Source organism: Lepisosteus oculatus, chromosome 10, assembly GCF_040954835.1.
Source record: "Lepisosteus oculatus isolate fLepOcu1 chromosome 10, fLepOcu1.hap2, whole genome shotgun sequence".
Classification (NCBI taxonomy): Eukaryota; Metazoa; Chordata; class Actinopteri; order Semionotiformes; family Lepisosteidae; genus Lepisosteus; species Lepisosteus oculatus.
The window spans coordinates 565,810-592,500 of record NC_090705.1 but is presented as its reverse complement, the minus strand read 5'-3'; the positions used below and the strand labels follow the sequence as shown (position 1 = coordinate 592,500).

At 39.6% G+C, this 26,691-nt stretch overlaps 3 protein-coding genes and 1 long non-coding RNA gene across 13 annotated transcripts in view; 1 reads left to right on the top strand and 3 right to left on the bottom strand.

Annotated features, from left to right (window-relative positions):
* Positions 1–26,691, bottom strand: part of hoxa3a (homeobox A3a) — a 38,197-nt gene that overhangs the window by 7,045 nt on the left and 4,461 nt on the right. The window contains exons 2-3 of one of the 8 annotated variants that reach the window (XM_015357849.2): positions 22,030–22,130; positions 3,081–3,158 (exon numbers count right to left, since the gene is read on the bottom strand). The gene's annotated coding sequence lies outside the window, so the exon portion shown is untranslated. Of the gene's footprint in view, positions 1–1,355; positions 1,445–3,080; positions 3,159–4,769; positions 4,887–5,513; positions 5,797–22,029; positions 22,131–26,691 lie in introns of those variants that run through there. The other 7 variants (XM_015357855.2, XM_015357852.2, XM_015357854.2 and 4 more) reach the window with 7 other exon arrangements.
* On the top strand, positions 2,748–8,964 carry LOC107078684 (uncharacterized). 3 transcript variants are annotated; one of them, XR_001479635.2, is made up of 2 exons: positions 2,748–2,828; positions 6,470–8,964. It is a non-coding gene; the product is annotated as an uncharacterized lncRNA (long non-coding RNA). The 3 variants fall into 3 exon arrangements; XR_001479634.2 differs by lacking the exon at positions 2,748–2,828 and adding an exon at positions 5,123–5,210; XR_001479633.2 differs by lacking the exon at positions 2,748–2,828 and adding an exon at positions 5,233–5,299.
* Positions 12,665–14,587, bottom strand: hoxa4a (homeobox A4a). The gene is made up of 2 exons (XM_006636215.3): positions 13,894–14,587; positions 12,665–13,583 (listed from the first exon to the last, which is right to left on the bottom strand). The coding sequence occupies exons 1-2, from the start codon at positions 14,297–14,299 to the stop codon at positions 13,255–13,257; spliced, it is 735 nt and encodes a 244-aa protein (XP_006636278.2). The 5' UTR covers positions 14,300–14,587; the 3' UTR covers positions 12,665–13,254.
* Positions 22,867–25,185, bottom strand: hoxa5a (homeobox A5a). Its single transcript, XM_006636059.3, has 2 exons — positions 24,613–25,185; positions 22,867–23,869 (listed from the first exon to the last, which is right to left on the bottom strand). The coding sequence occupies exons 1-2, from the start codon at positions 25,175–25,177 to the stop codon at positions 23,619–23,621; spliced, it is 816 nt and encodes a 271-aa protein (XP_006636122.1). The 5' UTR covers positions 25,178–25,185; the 3' UTR covers positions 22,867–23,618.

The following is a 26,691-nucleotide window of genomic DNA, read 5'->3' as shown; positions in this document are numbered from 1 at the left end:
CAGGCTTGTACGTTAAATCGGCCCATAAAATACTGACTTTTAAAATGTCAATGTTGTGTTTAGTGTCGGAGACTAAAAAAAAAGTTGATAAATATTTATGGTATACCTTTCGTTGTTTTGCTCCAACAAATCTTACATATCTCGTGTTTATTGTGAGATTAAATAGCGTGTTTCACATTAAAGACTAGAAACGAAATCAATATTGAGGGACAATAGCGGTCACCATAAAAGTCATGATAATAACCTTTTAAATGACATCACAGAAGATCATAAAAACTTTATCCCAAACCTATTCTCTGAAATTAATTTTATGTGAGCTATGAAAACTCACATAAGTCAGATGACATCGATTACACATACTAACTGATCAACTTTTTACACTGTTTCCACTTTCGACGTGAATAGCCATAAATCGTTTAACTGTCACTGAAGCAATAGAGACTAAAATAAAAATGTAAATTAGCAATAGACATTGTTCGAGACACCTTAAACACTTTCCTACAACACTTTTCTAGCTGTATCACTAGAGTAGAAGAAGCATCTAATCCGTTCATTGCAGGATGTCAGTACAGATTATTAGCAATAAATAGTTTACAGCATGCTCTTTTTTTAACCTCAAAAACGTGGACACCCTGTTAGGACTCTTTACATTGTCGGTTGTAAATGTACAATATTTAACCCTACTGTTAAATGAGTGGAAGGTGAAATAAAATAAAATTCTGCACTAGCATTCCAGTCTTTAAATGCATTTAGAAAACAATGTGAAAAAATTCAACAATAACAACAAACAACAATAATAATAATAAAAATAGTGGTGATGCTGTTGAGGAGAAGAAACTACTTTCCGACAATGAGTCGAAGAACTTTTTTAAAAAGCATAACGACACATTACCCCTTGAGCAATAAAACACATTGAGATAACGAGGCAAATACAATTTGTTTCTGCTTTCTTTCCAGTTTTTTTAAATCGCAATAAAATTCAACATGCAATGCTCGATATTATTATTATTATTATTATTATTATTATTATTATTATTATTATTATGTAGCCAACGAATATCACGGGAATGTACACGGGAACAGCCCTGACAACTACAGTATTAAAAGGAGCCGTGCCCAATTTCAAAACAACACAATAACGCGAGAATCTTCGCCTCCGTTTTAATGAAACACAGAAACAGCTCAGAAATAGCAAAGCACTGCGGCTTAAGCCCTGCGCGTATCGGCGTCTCCGCTTGAAAGGAAGCTCGAGATGGTGAACTCTTCTTGAACCGAGATTTAAGTCGTACGGTCATAAATCACTAGGACATAAACTCCGCCATTTACAACTGATAGCCTATTTCTGGCCTGCTTACCTTAGCCTCTGACGACAAATGCAGAACACAACATAATATTTTCTCATTCAGCGACAAAATCGATAGAATGGGAGTCCAGGAAAAGTTTGGCGAAGGGCAGCAACAGATAGCGCGTGCACTTGCGGGAGTCATGGACAAAAGAGGAAGACAAGATGGTAGCAGGAGCTCTGCTAAAGGCACGAAACCAATCCCTTTCTCGATCTGGATCGGCAAGCCCGGGACTGTGGCAGCGCACCCTGGTCATGAAGATAAGCGCTATCAGCCCACACGGCTGCACTCATCAAACGCTAGAGAAAAGGCTGTTTCGTGTGAATATTAAATGTAGCAGCGGCTGTTTTAAAGTCTGGCTCACTCCAGAAGTATCGTGCAGACACTATGTGAACTCCCCCGAAACACAGCGTCACTGTAGACAAGAAAAATTATGCAAATGAACCATACTTTAGACACAAGAGGCTGAAGTGTCGGAACCCACTCCTGCCTATAAAAGATGAAGAAGTTACCTTGCCCACAAGTGCGGAAATGCCTTAAAATCATTCCGAAATTATTTTTCTTGATCGTATTATGACGTTTGCTAACAACTTTCACTCAAAACGAAACCCCACAACCCAGACCAAAAAAAAGTTATGTTTTACGCGCAACTGTATTTAATGTAAACGAATGCTCCGTCGTTTCTGACCCTTAGGAGAAGATGTTTGTGAAATATAAATTAGGGAGAATAAGAAAGATTTTGTAGCACTTTGTTTAGAAAATATATTTGAAAATGCCTTGGGTTCGACTGCATAGGACAGAAATACAAAAAACAGACCAGTGTTCCCACGACGGAGGTGCGAACTCTGACGAGAGAGAAGTTACACCTCCAAACGAAAACAGAAGAAGAGATACAGAAAAGGATATGAGCGGGTCTCTTCTGCATACCAATGCTTTTTTGTCATTTGTGGCTACGTAAGATTTATGACTTCATGCATCAAGGCAGTAAACAAGTGTAGAACAGGAACTCGCAGCGCCTTGCTCCTTACACATTTATCGCCACAAAAAAAGTGGAGAAAGACGGACGGCGTAGGTGTGGAGAAGCTGACAAAAATTCTTCCGCGTGCAATTTAGCAACCCGATGAATGTAGCTTTTGAAGAGAGACCTCCTGGACAATAATTAACTGCCTTGCCTTTCAAAGTGCTGATTCGGATTTCTTTTTTAGCCCGTGTTAAATACCGGGTTAAATGTCACAAAACGAAACCTGGGCAGATGCAGATGGGCTTTTCGGAGGAGCCGTCTTTATTTCAGTTAAAAGCGAGAGGCCGAAGAGGATCTGATCAAAGACGCGAGAAGCAACAGCCCGACCGTGAGGCGCTAAAGATCTTATTGGCAAGTCTGCACAAAGCGGTGCCGGGCTGGACGCAGACCTTGTTCTTTCAGGCACCGGTTGTTCATTTAAAAAAATGGAAGCGGCACTGAAGTGACTGCGGCTTTCTCCAAAGGTGATGTGCGGGTGTTTCTTTTCGAAGTGTGATTTCTCTCCGTATGCTTTGTAGCGGCAAACTCCACCACAAAGAAAAAACTAGAAAGACCACCAAATGATCACAATATTGTTTATATCCTACTGCGTGGAAAAAGAATACAATCTTGTCAAATTCCATTAGGATTATTGTGAACTAAATATAGCATTATTAATTATATGTACAGTATGCATTTGTGTAATGTTAAACAATAGACGCGATGTGATCGCTTACCGAATTGTGATTCAGTCTCTCTGTGGGGCCGTGGGTCGCAGGGTCTATTTCGTGTGGAACCTGTACACAAACGTAAATCTGCAAAGTAGCAGGATAAATCAGTGAGATTAATATTGTTCAGTCTGCGTGCTAAACAATAAAAACGGAAAATAAATATTTAAAACATCAGTTTATCTTGATTTGGGATAACTGATATAATATATTATTGTCTGTAAACGAATTTTTGTAAGCTACATATATTATATGTGGAAATGAACAATTAAAAATGTATTGTATTAATGTTGATTTAAAGTAAAGACATAATTTCTTTCACTTGGAAATTTCATTTATTATGATAAACAGAAGAAATAAATATATAATCTCCCGCGAACGAGTATTTGGTATTGTAAAGCAATTTCTATGCGTTTTTCTTTCATTATATGAATTAGTTATCGGCTGAAACACTTAAAACCACAGAACAATTTCATTGCTCAAAGATTTTTTTTGGTTTGAAATGTGTTTCAGTTCCACAGAGATAGATAGTTCACATGCGGTACAGATAAAAAAAATAACCAGCAGCCAAACAAAAGAACAGCCGAGCCCACCCTTCGTCCTCTTGGCTGGCTGGATTCACAAGAAAAGCTTGAAGGAACATCGTCAACCACATTAACGGCAAACCGAAATTATTCTATGGTATACCAACAACGGCAATAATAAAAACAGCAGCGGCTCTGAAAGTTTATGCAGTAACATTTAATTTGGATGGAGGAGCAGTGAAACTGTCGTTAAGGCAGCTTGCCCAGAAGCGGCTGTCCCGGACCTTAAGAGACATAAATCACGTCTCGGCACCCTGACCTTTGTAGAACTGAACACAGCCCTGGATACGATTTTAGACAGCAGTCATATTCTCAACACCATGGAAAGATTTTTAAAGAAAAACATAAGGAGTGTATATATATAGGCAAGCAGTTCAATGCAAGCTAAAGGCATTACTGCATTATTATTGAAGGCAGTACTCTATTATTAAATTCATTACCAGAGGTCACCAATCCAATGTAGCCTTGAGACTAAGATCAAAAACTATCCCCTGAAAATCTTTTAAAGTTAACCTTTCAAAATAGCTTACTTTTGAAAAACAAGTCACACTCTGTAGTAGTTACAAGCATTTACTTGCTGGTGTACATTGCCGAAGGAGTACAACCGAGACAGCAGCATTTTGGTTTACCCGTTTATACAATTGAGGTGGGGTAAGAAAATCATTCAAAAATATTTTAAAACCTAATCCACAATGGTGCGTTTTTTACTTTCAGGTTAAATAACGAATTTATTTTTATTTTACAAAATCTTCCGCAAATTTTCTAAGAGGAAGAACTCGATTGGCCGACCGCATTGGATTTATGGTGTGATAAAGAAATAACAACCTATTATTTTTATTCGACCGGAACAATGCAGTTCCAATAAGGTCAGAGTACTGCCTCAAACTACACCGTATCGCAGCTCCAACTGTGTACAAACCCCACTGTAAACAGCTTAAATAAAATCCTCAGCGTTTTGCTTCAAATCATTCGTGTATATCAGACATATATAAGCATCCTCACACAATTGCGCTGATTACATATACATAAACTGTGGCTAAGGCTGTTTCTGCCATTTTTTACTGAACCCCTAAGCCTTTCCAACTGACCTTTGCCTTGAGCAGCAATAACTCACCACAGTAATGAACAATCAACGGAAATACCTCAAAATAAAATCCATCCTCCTAAAGCAGGGCTCCTTCTCTCTCCGCTCCGAAAAAAAAAACATCCATCCGCGAGAGCAGAAAACGAAGTCCATAAAAGAGCCCTTTTGGTGAAAAGTATATAAAGCTCTGACTCTTTACAGAAAGTGGGGGACGATTATCACAGTCGAATCCAGCCCGGGTCTCCGCGGAAAATGCCACAATAATGCGCTGTATTATGCACTCACGTGGTGCTACGTCAACTTAAATCCTTTTATTTGAATTTGTGAATCATTAAAGGAACTATTCTTTGCCGCTTAATCTTTTACTTTAAAAAGTTAAACCACAGCATTGCATTGAAATTAATAGAAAACAAGAGATGAGCCTGCATGTTTCGTCTGATTGCTTTCCTAACTTAAATAACCCGTGCTAAGGTAAGTTAAATGAGAAACAGCCTGCGAATCTGCACTACGCTAGCCGCTTTTTGACCGACTGGTTTGTGAAACGTATGGACGGGAATAAGGTACCTCTCTCTGCATATCGCACACCAGCGATGTTTATTTTTTATCCTCTGTATTTGAATGTGTGGACATTGCTGTAGGAAACCCCTAATGGGTAGGTAGCTTGATTATCACTCAGCACTATAGTCGCCTCTTTGTAGGGCTATTGTGCTAGGCGTGCTCAACACCCACACAGACACCAAGGCAGTCAAATAAAATAAAATGACTTATAATTACCTGACAAAACGCAAAATGGGCTCCTCAATGGCTAGCTGATTTTTGTCGTTGTAACATAGTGTGAAGAATGGGGTTGCCTTAAATGTAGTAAATCAGAGGACTTTTCCCCTCTGTCTGTAGGGACCCTCCTGCTCAACCTGCTCTTACGCATTTCCTACCATCAGCTGAGTGATGCTGGAAATTATAGGTTTCTAATGAGAAGGCTCAGCTCCAGCGCGTGGAGAGGCTACAGGGACAACCGCAGAACCGAGGGACATTTTGACGAAGTTCAAAATAGGACATTACGATTTTTTTTTTTAAAAAAAATATTGTTTTGTGAACTAAAAGACGTCTCTGGTGGACGTATCCACAAAAAATAAAATATTAATTTCTGAAATATAACTATTCCAAGTTGTATCGCTTGCTTTAAATCAGTTGTATTCTTCTTCTTATTATTATTATTATTATTATTTTAGTAGGAGTAGTTGCAGTGGTAGTAGTGTTGGTGTATAAAAAGTACATTGCAGTCACGCAAGGCTCCAGTGTGAGTCTAGTAACATGTCGGTTTCAGCTCCAATGAATCAGTGTACAGATTGTGCAGTCTCTTTAAAAGGACAGTCAGCTTGCAGTGCTAATCCTTCCCTTTACAAGTTTGCAGCTCTGTTCAGTCATCATGGTGTAGGGGGCTTTGAGTGGTGTTAGTTCCCGGCACACAGAGCGGGCGAACAGGGTTTACTAAGACAATAAATCATCAGCGCAGGACACCGGCCCCTTCATACCGACACCCTCATGTTCAACAGCCATTGTCCTGTCGAAGTAGAAGAAGTTACACAAGTCCAAACTTTTTGTCTTATCGAGCCCGTTTTAGTCATTTGATTTGATTTTTCAGCTCACTGTCTCGGCGCCCAATCTCCGGAAAGTGAAGCAGAGTTTTTTTAGACTGTATACTAACATGTACCTAATTCATTTTTAACAAGGGCTGGTCTTTAAACTCATGGAAGACCAACACCTCCGCACAGCGAAGACTGGCGCTCAAGATCATCTCCTGTCCGGATCAGCCAGGCGTTCGCTCTCAGAATCTTTTGGAATATTTGGTGATTTCCTGAATGTTTTCTATGTCTCTCGGCTACTCAGGAGGATTCGTTCTTATTTCTGATGCTGCTGTGTGAAGATATGGAAGGCACTGGAGCTGTGAGGAGGATCTGGAGAATGTCTTGAACCTTCAACAGTCACAACAATCGTGGACGGATAGCAGACATGTGCTCCCACTGGGGTGAAAGTTTTTTCTGAGCCTGAGGATTTCACTGGTCCCTGAATAAGAGGCGGTTTGAGCTTGGGTCTGTTAGGAAAGAGGCGAAAGCAGAGTGAAAAAAGGAACCGATGGGAAATAGAAAATTGTGGGCGAAGAATATATATATATTTCTTTGTTGTGTTGTGATCTGCTGTTTTGTCTCTGTCCCCCGTGACTCGAATCGCTGCTATTTTCAATGGTCCTCCAGACGTGTGGGTGGTGTACAACACTAAGTGCCTATATTGTACCATCTGTGGATCTTTGCCAAATGGTAATACATATCTCCACACAATGCTGACATGTATTGCTATAACATAAAAGCTAAGGTTACCGGATTCACTCAGTTTCTAACAAGGCTGTTTCAGATGCGTTAACGTCAAGGGTTCAGAAGGGAATTAACTTTCGCTTTTTTTTTATTTTACCGGTGAGCTGCCGGTTTGAAAGCCAGACCTGAGTGGATTTTATTTTTAAAAGACATTTTTTTTTAGTCGAGGATCGGCGCGAACTCAGTATCAATCACATCATAGTCTTTGAAGCGTAAAACACAATTTAAAGAATGAATGAAAATTCAGAGGAGCATAAGGACAGATGACAAGAAAGGTACAGGGGTGTTGGAATGATTTCGTACCAATGTGGTTACAAGTCTACAAGCAAGAGAATAACAGGAGATCACGGCTGCCATCCTGCTATTAGAAACTATAATTAGCGGGTTCAAACATTGAATATCAGAAACTGACTTCTTGCGATTGCTCACACTGTCAACCAGTTCCTTATAACACTCGAACTCACAATTCTAATGGTTTAGACTACAAGAACCTCATCTCCAACAACTGCATTTTCAATGTGCGGATGCCTTCGCACCAAAACACGATTATTGAACTTTGAAAAACGAAATGCCATTATCTTACACGTAAATCTTATTCATCTAAAGGCAGACTGCTTTGTCGCCCGTTGCAAAACACCACTTCCTAATTATTCTGATAGGTGCATTGATTAAGATTAAATCATGAAAACTTCTGTTGTGTTTATAATATCCTGAAACGAATAGTTTTTAAAGCAAAATGAAAATGCGGCAAATATAAAACAAACTCTGGAACACAACACATCCCCATAGGCGATAGCTTGCTCAAGGTCCATTAAAGACAGGAAACACGAGGAAGCCCGTCTGAGGCCTTTCTTCATATTCTCATACACAAAGACAAGAGCAGTGTAAATCAGAGCACTTTCAGTGCGTCCGATTAGTACAATTTACCCGTCCGCGTTTCCTCGGCTTTATGATAAGTGAAACCAAGTCGGTTCAGTTTCATGGAAATCTAAAGTAGTTTATTTACAGAAAACCACAAAGAGGAACAATGACCTTAGCCGAAAACTGTAAATCTTTAACACATGGAAGAAGTGTCCCCTTTCTTATTCAGTGCTTTTAGTCCCAGAGGCATGGAGACTCTCTTCTGTGAGCCTTCACAAATCAATTGGAAATTCGAGAAATTGGCATGAGTCCACATTTGACTAGTTTAAGCGTCAGTCAGAAATTGTTCATATTTTATCTCATTTTGCCACACGCGTGTAATAAAAAGACATTCAAAGAGTATCAACGAGCAAAACACACTTCTGAAGGAAGCAACGTGAATTTAAAAATGTATTGTAAAATAGTTTTTGTTCAAAAGAGATAAGAGATAAGTCTTAAAATCAGAAACAAAAACACGATGTTTTATTTTTTAACGCAATATGGCTTCTTAAACAATGGGGTACTTTTAAGTTAACAACGTGCATTATTTTTAGTTTTACGTTAATTATAAAACGCGTCGTTCTTTTTCATAGGGATCGCGTAGCTGTTAACATATTTGAGTGTTAAGCCGTACAGAAATGCCTCGATATACTTTCGACTGAGCACCAGTCAGGTGTCATCGGGTACTAACCGCTCTAATCAGAAGTTCTTTGGAAGAAAAATAATCGTTTCGTCGATAAACTGACTTCTTTATTTGAATATAATGTTTTGTTTTTCAATATTTTCATTCTATCTAAACGGATTGTCATTGGCTTGTTTTAAGAAGAAGACATTACAGTTTTACAGTTTTGGTCATTTACAAGGCGGAAATCAAAGTTGCTTTTTCTTAGCCATTTTACTGAACATTCCGTGTGTATTTGTGTTTCTGTTCATTAAAGGGAATGCCACAAAAATGACATATTCTCCACTTGTCCGTGTTTGTTTTAGTCATTAATTTGACTTTATCTTTTGCTTCTCATCGTTGTTTGCAAATATTTCCCGATTAGTACTGTGAGATGGAATAACTGTAAGATTTCCATGTAAGGCTCAATTCTGAACTGCTTTCATAGATCACACCTTCGATAAAATAAACGGTAAATACTGTTTATACATTAGCTGTGACTTTGTGGGACATATATATTCTGGAGCCCTGGACAATTAAAATTCTGACTTTCTTTCAGAAGTCAGAGAAGAACAGCATCGATAACATTCATAACGTCGAAACTTTAAAAATGCCTTATAAAACAATCAGAATTAGTTCCCCGTCCAAGTGCTTTCCTCTATTGCAGTTGTACAGAAGACTATGAAAAGTAACAACTATATTTAACAAATCCTTTTTTATATCCTAAAAACATTTGTGCCCATTAGAATGGCATGGTACAAACTGACTTTGTTCTGGACCCACTTACGTAACCTGTACCCGTGTCTTAAAAGGCAGGTCTGTTTTCTCAATTCGAAGTGCTGTAACTGCATTGCCTCAGTGTTGGTTCGGCGCCCGGGAAAGCGAATGATTTATGAACCTGAAGAAACGGAACAAAGCGGTACCTCTCCTGCACGGTACCCAGGCATGCACACTGTGAACTAGAACGCCATCATCTGTGTTTGTATTTGTTGTAATCAATCATAAAAATCTAGGAATATCGCTGACACACGAAAGATTGACAAAACACATCGGCATGCCAGTGATTTAAATCTCATTCTATTAGCAGGCGTTATTCATCAGGGGAATGACAGGTAAGGAAATAAATAATAAAACACAGCCTGATTTAATTTTATTTTTAAAAAAATGATGCATACTCACACTACGACATACTAGTCCCAAATTCGTCTCCGGATGGTGAGATAAAAAAAAAAAACAAACCTAAATAGTTTCTTGTTTTGAGAATGAGAAAGTTGATATTCACTTCACAGAGGACCACATCAAGTGCGAATACTGGCGACTTCATATCTATTTCTGACCAGCTGCATTAATTATTTAATGAGTCACGTGAACAAGGAAGATTAAAATTTCAACACCTACACAAGGGGGCTACTGCTGACCCTTGCCTATGGCTCGGTGCAGTTTTCTTCCCTTCTTTTCAAATCTGACATTATGAGTTCAGTTAATTCACGGATTAAACTGCTGGTTTTATAAAAATTACTCCCCTGACCCTGAGTCGTTTCCAAATATTTTGTCTCTATTTGACTGCTGTTCCACTGCGGTCCTTAAACATGCATGTCTAAAAAACACGTCTCCAGGAAGATTTTCTAATATGACATCACTCCGTTACCATTTATTCGATTATTGCTTTCGAAGTCGCCAGAAAATCGAAGGATTGATCTACAATACATAATACATAAAGAGTATCTGCTTATCTGCAGCTAAGAAAGAGACAGCAACATGTGACAACTGTCTAATGTGATGATGAAGATGATGATGTTAATGATGTTGATGATATTATAATAATACACGCTGATAGTAAACTCGATTATTAGGTTGTCATGCTATTATTTCATTTCTAATTTATGGCACTACGAAATTGTGACGTCCTTGTGTGAACTCCAGGTTGTTAGATTTATCACAAGTTGAATGGCGCACAACAAATGCCAACTTCCCACATGGCAAAGAAACTAAACCCCTTTCTCAATTCAAAAGGAATGGCAGCAGGCGGTACCGCGGTACCGGAGTTGTAGCGCAGTAGTTTCCACCGTCGAGCCCGTTAACATTTTAATCAGCGCAATAAAGAGCCTTGGATCTAGAAAGAACAATTAGCATTGATAATGCCTCAGCTGTCTTGCCTTGCTTTAAGGGAGGAGTATACTATTTCACATTTACAACGTCAAGAAGCAATTCTAAATGAAATCTTATGATTGTTAAAATGATCTATCATGATTGAGTTGTATTTAATATAGTTTGGGAGGAATGGATAGTTGCCGTTGTGCTAGTGTGTCGGACACACACACACAGAGGTCAGGGTTCAGTCCACAGAGTTGGAAGTAGATAATTGGGTAGAATATGCGTCCTTTTGGTGAACCCGTTGATTGTTCAGTTTTGGCCAACAAAGCCAGCGCTCTGAACTGAGACGACTGTATATCAGTCCGGAATTTTATACACTCTTAGCTCCGTAAGTTTACAGGTAGATCTGAATTGAACCATGTACCCAGACAATAATAGCGTTAGTTATCAAATATTTTATAAAAATGTTAACCGATGCAATGGTCAGATCTAAAATCACTTTACACGATTCGAGGGAATTTCAAAACAAAGGCCCAAATTTCATCTGACTTTTTAATATGTACTAAACCTAACGAAATATGGTTTTGTACAGAAAACACTCTGCTAGCCTGCTGACCAAAGCTATCTTCCTGAGATTTGTTTCTTGAATTCTGTTCACACGAACGCTTTTCAGTGCTCCCGCAGAAACACAAAAGAAGTCCTAACTGAATAACTTGATTAATGGTTCTTGGTTAAAATATATTTGAATCTTTAAGGACTTCATCGTTTTTAGTAAATTAAAAGTAACGGAACTAAAATCTATCTGTAACTATATTCTATACAATTAACTGGTAATGCCGTTTGTGTTTTGCATTAACTCGGATTAAAACCTACATCTCACATGTTTTATTCTATCCCTGCAGAAAACTCTTAACAGTTCTATCGTTAAATTTACATCTGCACTGACTCTTTAGTAAATTATTCAAGCCGGTGTCACCAGAAAATAAAAAAACACCATTTTACTAAGTGACTGAGAGCCTTTTCTCCAGGAATGCTTCATTGACTGCCATTAGTAAATTAATATAAAATAAAATAATTATGTCTTTTATTTTTAGCGAACCTTAATTGTTTTTGTACCATTTCACAACATACTAAGCATTTTTCACTCTGATTAAAATAATTAATCTGAATTTTGACTGTATTTTATTTCTTGAAAAAGCTAAATCGTTTTAATTTCGTTGGTTACTTTCGCCGAATTTCGTGCAAAATGTGTAGGGCTCTACAGTAAAATGTTTTGTGTTTTGGAATTATATTATTTTTTTGTCTTGTCTGCATGGTTGTTAAATTATTGAATTTCGAAGAAGAATCCGGTGTTAGTAAAGTCAACATCCCTGTAGTGCTCTATCGTTGCAGCACAATCTAATACAGGAAAATAATTTAAATAAAATCGAGTGATGTGTAAAACGAATCCCAACACGGAAGTTTATAACGTTATATAATGTGTCTTAAATGTTGGTAAAATAACTTTCAGAATAATTATCTGTACTTATAGAAAACGGTAGTTAAACATGTATTTTAGTTATTCAGGACAACACTGTTAAACGCTGTTTCCGCATTTTGGAAGTGACTAGGTGTCAAATTTATAAGTTTTTAACGACTTTATTCCTGCTCTCCTGAAGAAAGACGTTTGTTTGTGATGCAATCACACGGATTAAATTCCACACCAAAGTCATGTAACTTCACATCAGGAATTACCCCCTCTTCGGAAACTGCATGGTTATGTTTGTTTCTGACGATTTACATGGTTTTGTGTGTAGATTCGTGACACAGGTACAGAAAATCGAGAGTAAATCTATGTTGAATAACCGTCACTGTGAACTAAATGTTCCACGTGTTGTGAAAGCAAACAGTTACAAGCCATCGCAGGTAATAAATAATCATCGACATGAAGTTTTATTTGAAGTTTCGTCTGAAATAGTCCCTTTCAATATCAATACGACATTTAATGCCATTCCGTTTTAGACTACACTACAAACAGATATCCACAGCTAGCACCAGATTTCCACAACCACACACGGCCTGGCTTACACACTACACACACCCAACGGTTCAGAAAAGGGGATCAAACACGACTTCTATTACACACAGATATTTGGGGATATGTTGCAAGTTCATGTACAGAGCTCAGAGGCTAAAGCATATTAACTCTTGTATGTGTGGCAGTGCACAGTGGACTCGTGCCCAGAGCACAGAGCCCAGGATTAACCTTCAATAACAGCATCTAATAATCTTTACAGCTGCAGAACACGACCTTAGCAAAGTCCTTGTGACAAAAAGGTGATACAGACACTGACTGTGTGAATCGAAACAAGATACACGTCCGTTAACAGCCCGTCTGTGAGAAGAGGAGGAGAGGCTGGAGTGAGAGGAATGGTCCGTCACTGAAGAATGACTTTGGTTTTCTCGAGTTTTGGTCCACATGTTCAACGAGGTCGCAGAGTATTTTTTGTGTCTATAGACCCAGCCCCGAGGCCGTGGGCACCGAGCTCAGTGGCTCCTGGGTCTGGCTGGGCGTCCTTGATTGCTGGCTTGCAGGTGACGGGTTGGTAGCGCGCGTTTTAGTGTTGGGCAGTTTGTGATCTTTCTTCCACTTCATCCTCCTGTTCTGAAACCATATCTTGACCTGGCGTTCAGACAGGCACAGCGTGTGTGCTATCTCGACTCGTCGACGCCTGGTTAGGTAGCGATTGAAATGAAACTCCTTCTCCAGCTCCAGGACCTGTTGTCGGGTGTAGGCAGTCCGAGACCTCTTCCCCTCTACTCCATTAAAACTGCTCGTTACTAAATACAAGGAAAGCAGCGTTATCGTCAAATTCAAGGGAAAACGGTAATGCAAGAAGCAACACAGCAGGAATATAGTGCATTGGCTGCAGTCCAGCAGAAAGTGAGAGTCTGGGTTAGAAGGCAGGCAAAGACACATGGTTCAGGGACGGTACATGGCAATAGAATTTATGAGGGGCTTTAATTACTGACCTAGCAGTTTGGCGCTCGTAAATTTCCTGAAAGGGGCCGCGGTTTCAAAGGGGTTTTACACTTTCGAGGAGGTGACTGACGGAGAGTGGTCTCGTTTTAAGGCTGTGGCATAACTTACCGGTGTTAACATGCACTTTCCTCATCCAGGGGTACACCACCGGCTCGGCTTCCTTCTGCACGGCCGCCGCTCTCTCGTTCCCGCGGCAGGCTGTGGCGAGGGCTGGTCTCTCACAGCCCTGGTTACGGCTCGGAGCCTGGTTCCGAAGGGCTGGCTGGGGCTGAGCGCGACTTTGCTGGGGGACGTCTTCCGGTCCATTAGTATGGATACTGTTGTAGCCGTAGCTCTGCTCCCTGTAGTTGGACCGCTGGTAGAGAGCCTCGTGACGAGGGAATCCAGGATCTCTCGGCCGCTCATAATACTCGGGAGAGGGGGTGGGCATATAGCTGTTTTGAGAGAATTCTTCGCAGGAAGGGAAAGCAGGCTCGATATAGTTGGAGTTTATCAAATACGAGCTCATGGTCATTAATTTGAGCAAGGAAAAAATACTATTTTTCTCGCGTTGTCGTTTTTCTGATCTCCACAGAACCCTCCTACTCCCTGTCAAATGTACAAAGTTGCGTGATCACGTGAAGGGAAGGACCAATGGCAGAGTCTCTGGTGGGCACCGCGCACGCAGACGCCAATGGCAGGTCAGACATGGGCACAGCGACACCGGTCACGCCGTCAACAGTTCTGCTGCCTAATGACATTACAGCTAAACGGCAAAACACAGAGATATTGAACATGTTTTCCAAAACACTGCTTTTTTGGAGATAATTATTTCTCATTTTCTCCATTATTATTATTATTATTATTATTATTATTATTATTATTATTATTATTATTATTATTATTATTATTGTAGCTTCTAACTGTGGAAGCCAAAGTGCATGAAAAAATATTTGCAAACGACAACATTTCTCCTTGGAAAGAGATTTTTCGGATCTATAGAACAAGGTTAATGGTTACTAAAGCGACGTTACAAAACCAATTTCTCAAAGAGTATAATTCAACTGACATGGCACATCTGCGTAGATTATATTCGTTATGATTAAACGAGAGAAATACATAAGAAAGTTTTAATTTAGTGTAAGTAAAAATAACAACTACGGCGATCCCGCTCTCGCCCATATTGAATGAGAATTCACCCTTCCCTTGCAGAAACCCGTCCTCTAACTGGGGTGGAGCATAGTCAAGATTTGTGACTCTCTGAGATAAGATCTATTGCTTTACTTTTAGATGTTTAAACGTTCAGAGTATGTGTGTTATGACTATTCTACGTATCTGTTCATACATTATTCTTCTTTATTTAAACATCTTTGATTGTTAAATTATGACAACGATAAAGATAAAAAATATAAATGCCTTTCTTCTAATGATTATATTATATTCTTTTTTAATCCATTAAATTATTGTTTTATAAAGTTAACTATTAAGGCCCATGCGAAACACCACAAAACAGGAAAACGCAATCTTCAGAAATGTCACGGAATTACTTCATTCTTGCGAACAAAATACGCGCATCGCTGTAAAATGAAATCGATAACAGCAGAAGCTGATCGCTTACACAGCTGCCGGTTCCCACACAGGGCGAGTTACTGCTGTATTTGTAACAGCGGGGTTTGTGAAGAACAGTCTTGTTGTTTCGATGGATTCTCCTCTGCGTTATTCACATTATTTTAAAAAACAGAGAGACAAACTGCATGAAAATGATGAAAAAAGAAATAGACTGTATTGGATTTCAATTACTCTGTATTGTGGATGTCAGAGGAAATGTAATATATATTATTTCCCTGTCTGCATCCGGTACTGGACTGCCGGAGCATTCTTTCACAACCCAGGGTACTGCAGGAGTTCACACTCCTGGTTCACAGTGCTTCGCTCCGGTAACCCCCAAAACCTCAACTGCTCTCTACGATATTGAAAAGGAGGAAGATTAAAAGAAAAGCGAAAAGACGATTTATCTGACGCTGCTGCATTAAAAAAAATATAGTTATTTTATTGCCCTATTCTAACGTGTTTTACAAATTTAGCAGATACCAATGAAAATAGCCTTTAGGTGAGTAGATTACAACCTAATCGAATATTGTTGTGCTATTTGTTACTGAGATGGTAGAACATCTGCACTGTTATCGATATGCCTGTAAAACAATGAATTTTCTCCACGTAAGATTGTTTTCAACCTCAAAACGCTGTAAGAATAATTCATTCGACTCGGCGCTGAACCATGAAAGGCTGCACTTGGAGACAGAACAGAACTGGCACCAGGCAGGAGGCACTGGGCTCTCTGGCCAACAGCAGTACCGCCGCCTTCAGCTGCACGAGGCACCGTCCTCTGGACAGTCTTCACGTGCCAAGTACGCCCCCCTGTCCACTGTCGCCTCGCCCTCTGCTCCCCCGGTACCGGAATGGTTCGGAGACGTGGTGTATTTGTATTTTTGCCGTCACAAATGGAGCAAACCCCGTTGCGCAAAACATCCGTCGGTATCCACCATGTCCCTTTCCTACTGCGGAGCCCGCTGTCTGTGTCGAGAGTTTTTTTTGCGTACATTTCGGATGAGTTCAAACCTCACTCTTGTATGCGAACCTACAATTGACCCAAAAGTGGCACCGTCGGCATTTTGTTTCTTATTAATCTTGGACACTGACACCTCTTTGTTAAATAACAAGGCGCGTCCTTCAAGAGGCAAGATTTTCATATTTGTTAGACTCAGTGACCTGAAGTTCACCTCACCCTTGGACTTAGCCTTTTGGAAACTGCATGCAGTTCGAGGGAGATAACTAACTGCTTTGCCCAGGTCAACTCCCCGTAGCACCAAAGAGACAAAACAGCTAAGAACTGCCATTACAAAGCGTGAACCAATTCAGTCGTGAGGCCAGAAATGCACTTCTTCTTTGACGCTTCTTAGCATATGCACAACAAAGTAAAGAAGTTGATAGCCACTCAAAAAAATTGAGATTCTTTTCTTGACTTCTTTATTTTACATAAAAATAAATTAGAAATCTAACCAATCTAGCATTATTATTATTTAGGACTATTATTTATGTCTTACATTACATTGATATTTTTTCCGAAATGTAAAAAAGAGAATTATAGCCCAAGACCGGTCTGTTTTGTTTTCGCTTGTTATCTCCCTGAATCCTCCGCACTCGTGTCATACGTGTCGGAACGCACACACACAAATATTTACAGCACAATACAGCAGGCGAGAAGGTTTATCTGTGAAAGCGAAGGGCGACAGAAAGAGGAAAGTGGTCAAGTTCCCACGCTGCTTCAGAATACTCCATTCTCCTTAAAAGACAGCGAATGTAAAAAGTAAAATTTAAATTCAGAAAATTTTAAACGTTCTAATTAATTATTTTCGCCTGAAAAAATATCAGACACTGTTTGACAGGAAAGAGATTTTGATTTTTTTGTTGTTGCTGTTGACATATTTTGGTCAGCTTGCTGTCCTTATCGGGCCGAAAGGGAGATCAACCAAAGACGAGAAACTGTGTCGATTGTTCAAGATCTATTTCAATTTGTTTTCACTTCTTAATAAGTCGTGTGTATTTGCCTCATGGTCGGTTGAAACCTGTATGGAACAGATATTTTTACTTTAGCCAAACGAAAAACAAGTTGTCTTGAAGATGCCGGATTCGCTGCCAGTGACCACGAAAGAGTGCAGATCAAAATCATTCCTTGCTTGACCTAAGTAAACTTCCAGAGCTTAGCAAAACATTCATAATTTATTGTCATTACTGTTGTAAATCCGTATTTAGAATTCAGTAGCATTATTGATGTTGATCAAATGTTTACAAAATAGAACTCTTCTCATAGCTACTAAAATTTCTTCATGACAAGCATATTTCGTAGTTCGTAATCAGTTTCTATTTTCCTCCCTGTGCCCCTTTAATCGGAGTATATATACCCTTTTGTAATATACTGTACTGAGGAGTTAGTTGGCTAGTTAAAATATTTATTGTATAGTGTTATTGGATTCCAGCAAGAATAAAACCGATCAGCAATCTTAAAGATAGAGTGACGGGCGTCTTTATCTGCATGATCACAAATTTTAAAATGTTGTCTGTTCATATAAAAGAATGTGTTCTACATATTCTTTTTAAATCCGGTGGCATAGTCGTCAAGCCAGAAAATATCTACACTGGGATTTTATTTGGCGTACCGAACCGTTGAAACACATCCAACTTGCGGTTTTGACCCAGTGCAATTTCAATAGCAACATGAGAGCTCTAAGGGGGACCTCGCTGCAAGGCACCAGATTGCTGTGGGTACTTGGAGATATTAACATATTATAGAAACTCGTGTGACGCGAGTGTGATCTTTAGATGAAAAATGCAGTTAACAATAACAGGATTTTATCACTTGCCGGGTTCTGTTTCGTGTCTAATACATTCAAAGCGATAAGGCTGAAGTTAAATAAGGAAACCATTCTTGAGTGCTCGCGTGAGGTTTTTCTGTCTTTTATTTTCATTAACACTGATTCGTGAAGCAGCAGCAGGAATAATTGCCAATTCTTTCAGTAAAATGTGGATTGCATATAATTGTTTTATTGCATATACAGTTGAACAGTTTAAAGACCATAAGCTTGCAAAACTAAAAGTGTTTTTAAACGGTGTATCTAGAGACAAAACGTTCCATGTAAGAAAATGTGAGCCATTAGTCGTGATGCAAATTCTGGTTGAAATCCAGCACATTTTAAACGTGAAAAGAAGTCCCCGTTTCCCGTGGTACATAATTGAGGTCGCCCCAGAGCCTGAGTTCACCTGGAGTCCAGAGTGATACATGTGTAATTCAAAGCTATTTTATCTTTTGTGTTGATAGTCAAGATCGCTGTTATAACACTGACATCAAACTCTGTCTGTGCGGATGACGAAGGGTTGTGCAGACCGTAAACTTTTGACCCTCATTTTTCCTTCTCTCCTCCGCCCCGACTCGCGATGTGTCTGCCGCTCCGTGTGCTGCAGCGTCTCGCGTGAGGCAGGAGCAGAACGTGTCTCTCTTTTGGGGACAGATTATTATGATTATTATTATCAATGCGGAAAGGAGAGGTTCTTACGCTAAGGGGCACTAACAGTAAAGGCAGCCTCATTCAAACCGAATATGTTCGTCATATGTGATGTGATTTCTCTCCCTCTTCTTGTTGGGCCGGTTTCACCCAGAAAGACAGATACAAACCAATATGTCAACGTTGCCCTGCACAGCGGTCATCGGGAATGCTTATGAATGCAGGGGAAAAAAACCTCAAGCAAATGTATTTTAAAAATCGCCTATAATTGTGTCAATCCAATGCATAAAGACATAAATAAAGCATCATGATGAGGGGTTTAGGTCTGTGTTGGTGAACACAGTATGTAAAAGTTGTGTATTAAGACTCAGCGGTTAAATTCGTTTTGAATAATTGCCTGGCGCTGAATAAATGTGCACATTTGTGGGAGAGTCTGGAACAATGCCTGGGCGCACACGATGCTGTGCAGGATGGCGCATTGACGATGAACTTGGCCTAAAGCGAGCTCTGCTGGTGACTCCAGGGGTGTGCAGATTCATCTGTCTTGCCTTATTTGACCTCGCGGTGAACTGCTCGGAGAGCTATTTTTCATACCGTGACACGGTCCACAGCTCAGTGTACCGATTTTCAGCACTACTAAAGCGTATACAAGAATTCTCGTTGGATTTCATTATATCACTAAACAATTTCCTTGTCGTTTTAATGCAGCAGTATTGGTTTGTCTTGTTTTTTAATGTAAAATATTCCTACTTCATGTCATGAAGAGCCTCCTTAAACAGCCCAGTTGAAGGATAATTGTGAAACGAATTCATTTGAATGAGAGCGTTTTCTCCGACTTAGCTTTCATGGTTTGCAAAGAAAAACAGTTCTGTAAAAAGTTAAAAACAGTAGATACCCGATGATTCGGAAATAACACGACCTTATCACGACAGAACAAACGAAACTCGTTGGTGCTGACACTTTATTTTAAATAGATTCAACTTGGCTGTCCAATTTGATCTGATTTAAGTATAACAGAACAGATTTTAACATAAAACATCACTGAACCTATTTTACAAATAAGTCGTTAGTTTCTTATGAAAATGTAACTCTGCTTTCAAATGAAAATATTCTCAATTTGAAACAGGCGCATTGGCTCCGAATGTCTTGCTCTTACAGAAAATGAAATTCCTTAACAACTCTCCAAAAAAATTCAAAACAAAACAACAAACTTCTGAAATCAACACGACGTTTTGCTTGTATGCCCGTGTCGTGTGCGTTTTTATTTTTATGATACAAAAATATCCTTCTACTGGGGACCCCAGGCACAAATTTAAGAAGCTGTCCCCATGTGTATCTGTCGATCAAGGGACTGCGGCTCAGGCTTTGCAAATCATAACGAGGGAAAGCACGTGTAAGTGTGACGGTGGTGGAGACACTTTCATGGTTTCGTTTGTGACAAGTTTCTGCATAATCCGTTTTTAGATCTGTTGTACCTGCTCAATAAACCAAGATGCAGACATATGACAGCACCAAGAACTATTAAAATTGAAAAAGTTCACGCATCACAGCAGTGTTTTCTTTGATTTGGATGGTCATCCGTTTTATTTTGAAAATAATATTAGATTTTCCGAATCATTCGCTTCAGTTCCTGTTGAGCGACACTATCAGACCTATAGGGCTACAGGCCTCGAGCTCCCGTGCAGAACGTTTCGGTCATCCAAGAAACCAGAAGGCAAACAAAGACACAATCCAACAGGCTGCATGCGGTTGTATCAGTTGTATATCTGCGAACTTCCGAATGTCTGAATGCTTTTCAAAAAAAAAAACACACGAAATCAGCAGGCCTACATAAAGTTAAGCAAATTATTATAATTCCTTCAAAGGGGAAACGTTTTTTAGAATCTGACCTCCTGAATCCACAAAATCTAAATTTCCATGTATAGCAGAATAACCTATTCTGACATTTCATATTCAACTTTCCCCCCAAAAGAAAAAAAAACGGGAAACGATATAATATAGTTAAACAGAATTGGTGTCCTCCTACAAACCGAAATAAATTATTACACATTCAGTAGAATGGTGTTTCATACATTTTTTCAATTATCTTTTCACAAATTTAGAAACAAAAATTCTAGTCACGACCCGATTTTATTTCAAATTAGTAAGGGATGTTTAATCTTTCCCTCCTTTGTCAAGTTTAATTTCTGTCGTTTTGGCTGTATTAGTGTCAGGACAATGCTGCAAAAACTTTAACGCCTCGCACTAGAGCAATCTGTGTATAACATTCCGTGTTTCTTGTAAAAAGCCAAAGGATAATATGCAGCCTTGAAATGCGTGTGCATGAATATGTAAATGTATTTAACAACACATTTCATAAAACTGTCCATTTTTTTGTATTCAAAGCATGGGAAGAATTTTTCACGTCAATGACAAATTTCAGGTGTCCTCCCAATTTAACAACCGAAAACAAATCAAGTTTCCCAGATAAAAGCTACATCCTAGCCACAGCCGGAACCGTCCTTCAAAGACACAAGACTTCTCCCTTTGTTTACACCCCAGTTTTTATTGCATATCATAAAACTCGGTTAATTGCACTGGAATGTTGTGAGGAGACATTTTGTGGAAACAGCCGCTTGTTCAAAGAAGGCGTGTCTTTTCTGCTTTCACTGCCCTGACCTCTCACTTTAAGGGTGAATGTATTATTGGTTCTTTAAAGGATTACTGTACTTCAATTTTAACGAACTTTTCCTTGCAACAAACATACCCATCTTCAAACAGTTTCAAAGAACTTACACGCCACAACATGAGCACGCTCCTTTATAAACTCCCAAGAGATCTAAGATTTTCTAACCAGCGATGGTCTACACAGCCACGAAAAAAGTTTGCAAAGTTAGTTAACAGTTAATTCCAAAAGGGGGATGTACAATGTAATAACACTAGAATATCAAGAAAGGCAATACACTTTCAAGAAGATATGGAAGACAAATCAAGATACATAGCAAAGGAATCAAGTAAATTACTGCGGACAGACCACTTAGTTAACATTAGGCCTCCATCTCAACATCTGCCAAGTGTTATACTCCAACCACCCCAATTGTCAAATTAGAGTGAAGTAACCAGAAACAAAGACACAAAGCCCATTCACAAACCCAGCACGCTGGGGAGGAGTTAACAGAAACACACCAAAGGAGCAACAAACACGGGCTGGTTTTAAACAGCTTACCTTGAGACGGTAGCCATCGTTTCACGTGCTTTGGCTGTGCTTTCTGCATCGTTCGCTCTCTGAAAGAAGAGTTGGTGTTATGGTCAGGGAACACTAACAGCCTGCAAAAGAGTCAAACGGAGCCCTGCGTCAGTGTGATTATATGTTATGTGCAATATACTGTTGGATGTCAACTCCCCAAAACCATAAAACTTACTTTAATGGCACCACGTGACTTTTTATAGCCAGTGAGCCTATCTGTCTGTGCTATGGATGATTTTACGATCTAATTCATAGACAAAACCCCATTCATTTGGCACCCAAATGTCATATATAGCCGGAACTGGGATAATAAAGTTTACGGCTTTAAACTTAAAGAAGGATTCAGAATGTTGCCATTTAGGATAGAGAAGCACAGACCATCCTTCTGTGTAGTGGTAAGGAGCATTTAGTCTCAGGCGCGTAATTATGGGTGAGTACAGTTAAATCTGTTTTTCGACCTGTTGAATTTCTAGTGAGAAGAAACTTAAGTACGTTAGAGACGACAAACAGAAAAGTCGCGTTAGAGTCTGATAAGTCAACAATTTTAAACATAAATCTAGAACAAATCTGCGGCAATGAATCAATTTTTATGTTTTATCTTTCATTTTGCTAAATGGGTTCACGCTATTCGTTTGGTTTCGTTTTCACTGCGTCAAGGATAACGGCTGTATGATAAAACTAAAGCTGGATTAATTTTAAACGTTTCCGCGCAAGTAGCTGCATCAAGTAGGGCAGTCTAGTACACTCGTGAAGGCCGCATTTTCCCAAATTTGTTTTGAGCACAAAGTGCCGAAATGCAACACACAATACATGAAAAACTGTAGAAAGTTTATTATTTTTATTGTTACTTCCAGTCATTCTTAAAAACAAATACAAAAGCGATCACGATCTGTTCAGACAGCCAAGCCATGACTATGCTGAATACCTTTTCACAAAAACACACATCACTGTCGCTGCGCTTTCAAGAGCAACTTACTGAAGTTCGTGCAAAGAGTCATACAAAGGCACAGCAAGGACATAAAGTTGTGGAATCATTGTTCCCTCACGTGTTCACAACGCACTACAGTTACAGATATACAAGGTAGGTAGTATTTCAGTATTTTAAATTAACGATAGCATTGGTTACAAAGAAAACGTCGATTTTAAGAAACCAGTATTTCCTTGACAGCTTGGAGCTATTTAGACATTCAGCATACAAATACATAACACATATTAGCAACACATATTATTATTTTCGTTATTTTTTTTAATTAGAGTGCAACACATAACAATTGTACTAAACGGATTTTACTGTTACTTTAAGTAACACAAGCTTATTTTGCTCCTTAGTACAGTAAATAAGTTAAAACGTTTACCCCATTTTTTTGTCAACACTAAGCCGATAAAAGACAAAGTTTTACAGAAAGCAGCTGTAATCATACAAGCAAGACCAGTTGAACGGATTAAGGATTAAAAGGCTGGAGCTGAAGGATGTGTTTGACCCAGCGCTCAGGAGTTCTGGAAAGTCTGTCGCTCTGACTGGAACAGTCCGTCGGTTTATTGCCAGTACTTCTTCAAGTGCTTAGAAATTAAGGACGGTACGCGGCTCCGGCTGCTGCCATGCTCATGCTTTTCAGTTTATTATCTTTTTTCCATTTCATTCTCCTGTTCTGGAACCAGATCTTAATCTGTCTCTCCGAGAGGCACAGAGCATGAGCTATCTCAATCCTCCTCCTCCGGGTCAGATACCTATTGAAGTGGAATTCTTTCTCTAGCTCCAGCGTCTGGTAGCGTGTGTAGGCTGTTCGAGCTCTCTTCCCTTCGGGTCCTGCGAGGTTGTCTGTGACACAGAACCACATCACTTACATCACTAGAATAATAATAATAACAACAAGAACAATAATAATAATAATAATAATAATAATAATAATAATAATAATAATAATTGGAAGTGGGAAAAATCACTTACACTGTTTACTCTTAATCAGACATATCCTAAATCCCTCGAATTCACTAAGCACAACAACAATGGCGTTCAATTACAATAAGAATATAGTCACTGGTTGCCTGGTACTACCTAGGCTCCACTGGTCATCATTGGTCAGAAAAGTAGTGAAGAAAAATCACTGATGTATATTATTTTAGCCAGCATCTGAATTTTCTATTTTTGAAATGAACGTTCATTGCCAATATGCGACAGAGAGGCGTCTGTCAAATATATTAAAACTTCTGAATCCCAACCGTCATTTGCAAGAACAAACGCACGAAGACCTCTCTTCAAGGTTAAAATTCGAGCAGATTGTGAGCCGTGCTTTGGGGGATGCCGTTGTGAATCCGCCCCGATAGTCAGCATTCTGCAAACATTTTGTTTGCATTTTCCTGAATGGACACAGAATGTGCATGAAACACCACACCATCCTCAACTTCATGCTGTGGTCCGTCTCGGGCAACCACGCACACTCGGTTAAAACATGCGGTATCATTTAATCCCACCATGCTGCATTTCAGTGTCCAAGGAAAAACAAGTCGGAATAACAGTAACAACACACTGAAATGAATAAAAGAAAAGAGAAGCAGTTTTACCGTGGCTTATGTGCAGCTTTCTCATCCAGGGATATATCTGGGGCTGTGATGTTTCGCTCGCGTTTTGGCCGTTCTGTGAATTTGTCTGGACGCTGCCCGCCGAGTTGTCATCCTGGGGAGCAGGCGGCTTGCCTGCACCGTCCCTGGTTAAGAGAGCGCTGCTGCTGCTCGAACTAGAGGAGGAGGTATTAGGGCTGGCTATGGAGTTTTTAACAGCGCGGTGAGTTTCGCCGAGAGGCGAGCTGGCAACGGAGGAGCAGGGTAGAGGGTCAGGAGGTGGCGAGTGAGTCGCGGAGGCAGGCTGATTGTACCTGGGCTCTGCGGATGCGGCTGTTGCACTAGATGTGTAGCTGGGAGCCCTTTCACTAGAACCAAAGTGACCGGAGGTCGAGCGCCCGACACTAAGATCCATCCCATTGTAACCGTAGCCGTACCTGCTGGAATGCATGGTCGCAGAATCTCTGTATTGCTCGTTCACAGAGCTATGATCTCCATAATTATGTAACTGGTAGTCCGGGCTATTAGGATAGCGACCGCAGAATGAGTTTACAAAATAAGAGCTCATTTGTTGATATTGTTCTATTTTTTTAGAAAAAAAAAGATATGTGTGTGCTTGATTTGTGGTCTTGGTCGTTTTGTGCGTCTATAGCACCCCTGCACAATTTATGATGAATTATGGAAATGACTGGGACATGTACTTGATTCCCTCCTACGTAGGCACCCAAATATGGGGTACGACTTTGAGTCACGTGCTTTTGTTGTCCAGTCGTAAATCCTGCCTGATGACCTCCAGAGGTAAACTCGTGCACAAACAGGAGAGCTGGGTGGATGCCGGCGCCTGGGAGCGCGCACGGGGAAGGGCGCCGCGCTCCGGCGGCTGCTTCAGTTGTCGTCTTGCGCCACCCTCTGGAGACTCGGCCGAACTGCCCGTTTCGATCAGGGGAGTGCGGGCAGGGGTCGAATAAAGGTTAACAGGCATTGCTGCAGTATTACTCGCGTTTTATTCATGATATGATTAATGCAGCCTGAACGCTATGACTTTTTATTGCGCCTTTTCGCCGCAAAAACAAATATAATATTCGCTCCTTTGACAATTTGATATTTCCCGGCGATTACTTCTTCACACTGTTTGGATTGAACCGCAGCCGCGGATGGAATTGTAATTAAATTAACTGTAGTAAGCAATGTAATTCCGCTGGAGAGTTATTTGATCCTTAAGGCTTCGGTTATTTTGTTCTGTTCCTTTTGAGGATATCATATCTTTCTTTAATTACTGTAAATGCGTAACAACATAAAGCCTGCGATTTTTTTAACCCACAACACGGATATTCCTTGTGCGCGCTTTTGTTTTATCTCATAGTTCCTTTCTTACCGCGTTTAGGGTTATAACAGGAATGAATGTTATACTCGCTGGGTGAATGTAGGCAGTGTTTTGCCTAAAGCTAAATCGCTATCTGAAGGCGAGGAATATTCCGGAATATAAGCTAAGTGCTATGTGATAAACATTACGTATATTCTTTATAATGCATTAAGATGAAGAAAAAATAATGTTAAGTATATTTTTTTATTAAAACGTCCCCTGGTTGGATTTGAAATCATTGAATAGTGTAGGGTCCGGTATATTTAATTTGGTCAAAAACGGGAACAGTTATAATTTTGCGCCCATTCATGCTGAAACATAATTACGGTGTATTTTTAAAATATATGATTTATATTAAATCACAGTACCGACACTCGAATCCGTTCATAATAATAACATTTCGCACAGTGTACGCGTTGTATCTGCGGTTATGTAAATTCGCCACATTCCTTGCCTTCAGACGGCGAAACACCTTCACACTTGGTTTCTGGAAAAACAAATTTCATAGCTATTTTTTTAAATAAATCACTAGAGCAATAAAGAAGACATTTTCGGAACAACGTCCGTATTCTTAACGGAAAAGTATCGGAATTATTATTTTTCTAAAACTACATCAAATAAAAAAATGAATCTAACAACAATTATTGGACATGTTCCTAATCTATAGATCTGAATTTCTTATTTCAGTAACATTTAAATATTGCTTACGGTTACTTTTA

Coding starts and splice junctions, on each gene's coding strand:
- hoxa4a (XM_006636215.3), bottom strand. CDS start 14,299: ATGACCATGAGCTCGTATTTGATAAACTCCAACTATATCGAGCCTGCT. Junction 13,584..13,893: donor GAAAGTGCATGTTAACACCG/GTAAGTTATGCC, acceptor CCTTGTATTTAG/TAACGAGCAGTTTTAATGGA.
- hoxa5a (XM_006636059.3), bottom strand. CDS start 25,177: ATGAGCTCTTATTTTGTAAACTCATTCTGCGGTCGCTATCCTAATAGC. Junction 23,870..24,612: donor AAAGCTGCACATAAGCCACG/GTAAAACTGCTT, acceptor TCTGTGTCACAG/ACAACCTCGCAGGACCCGAA.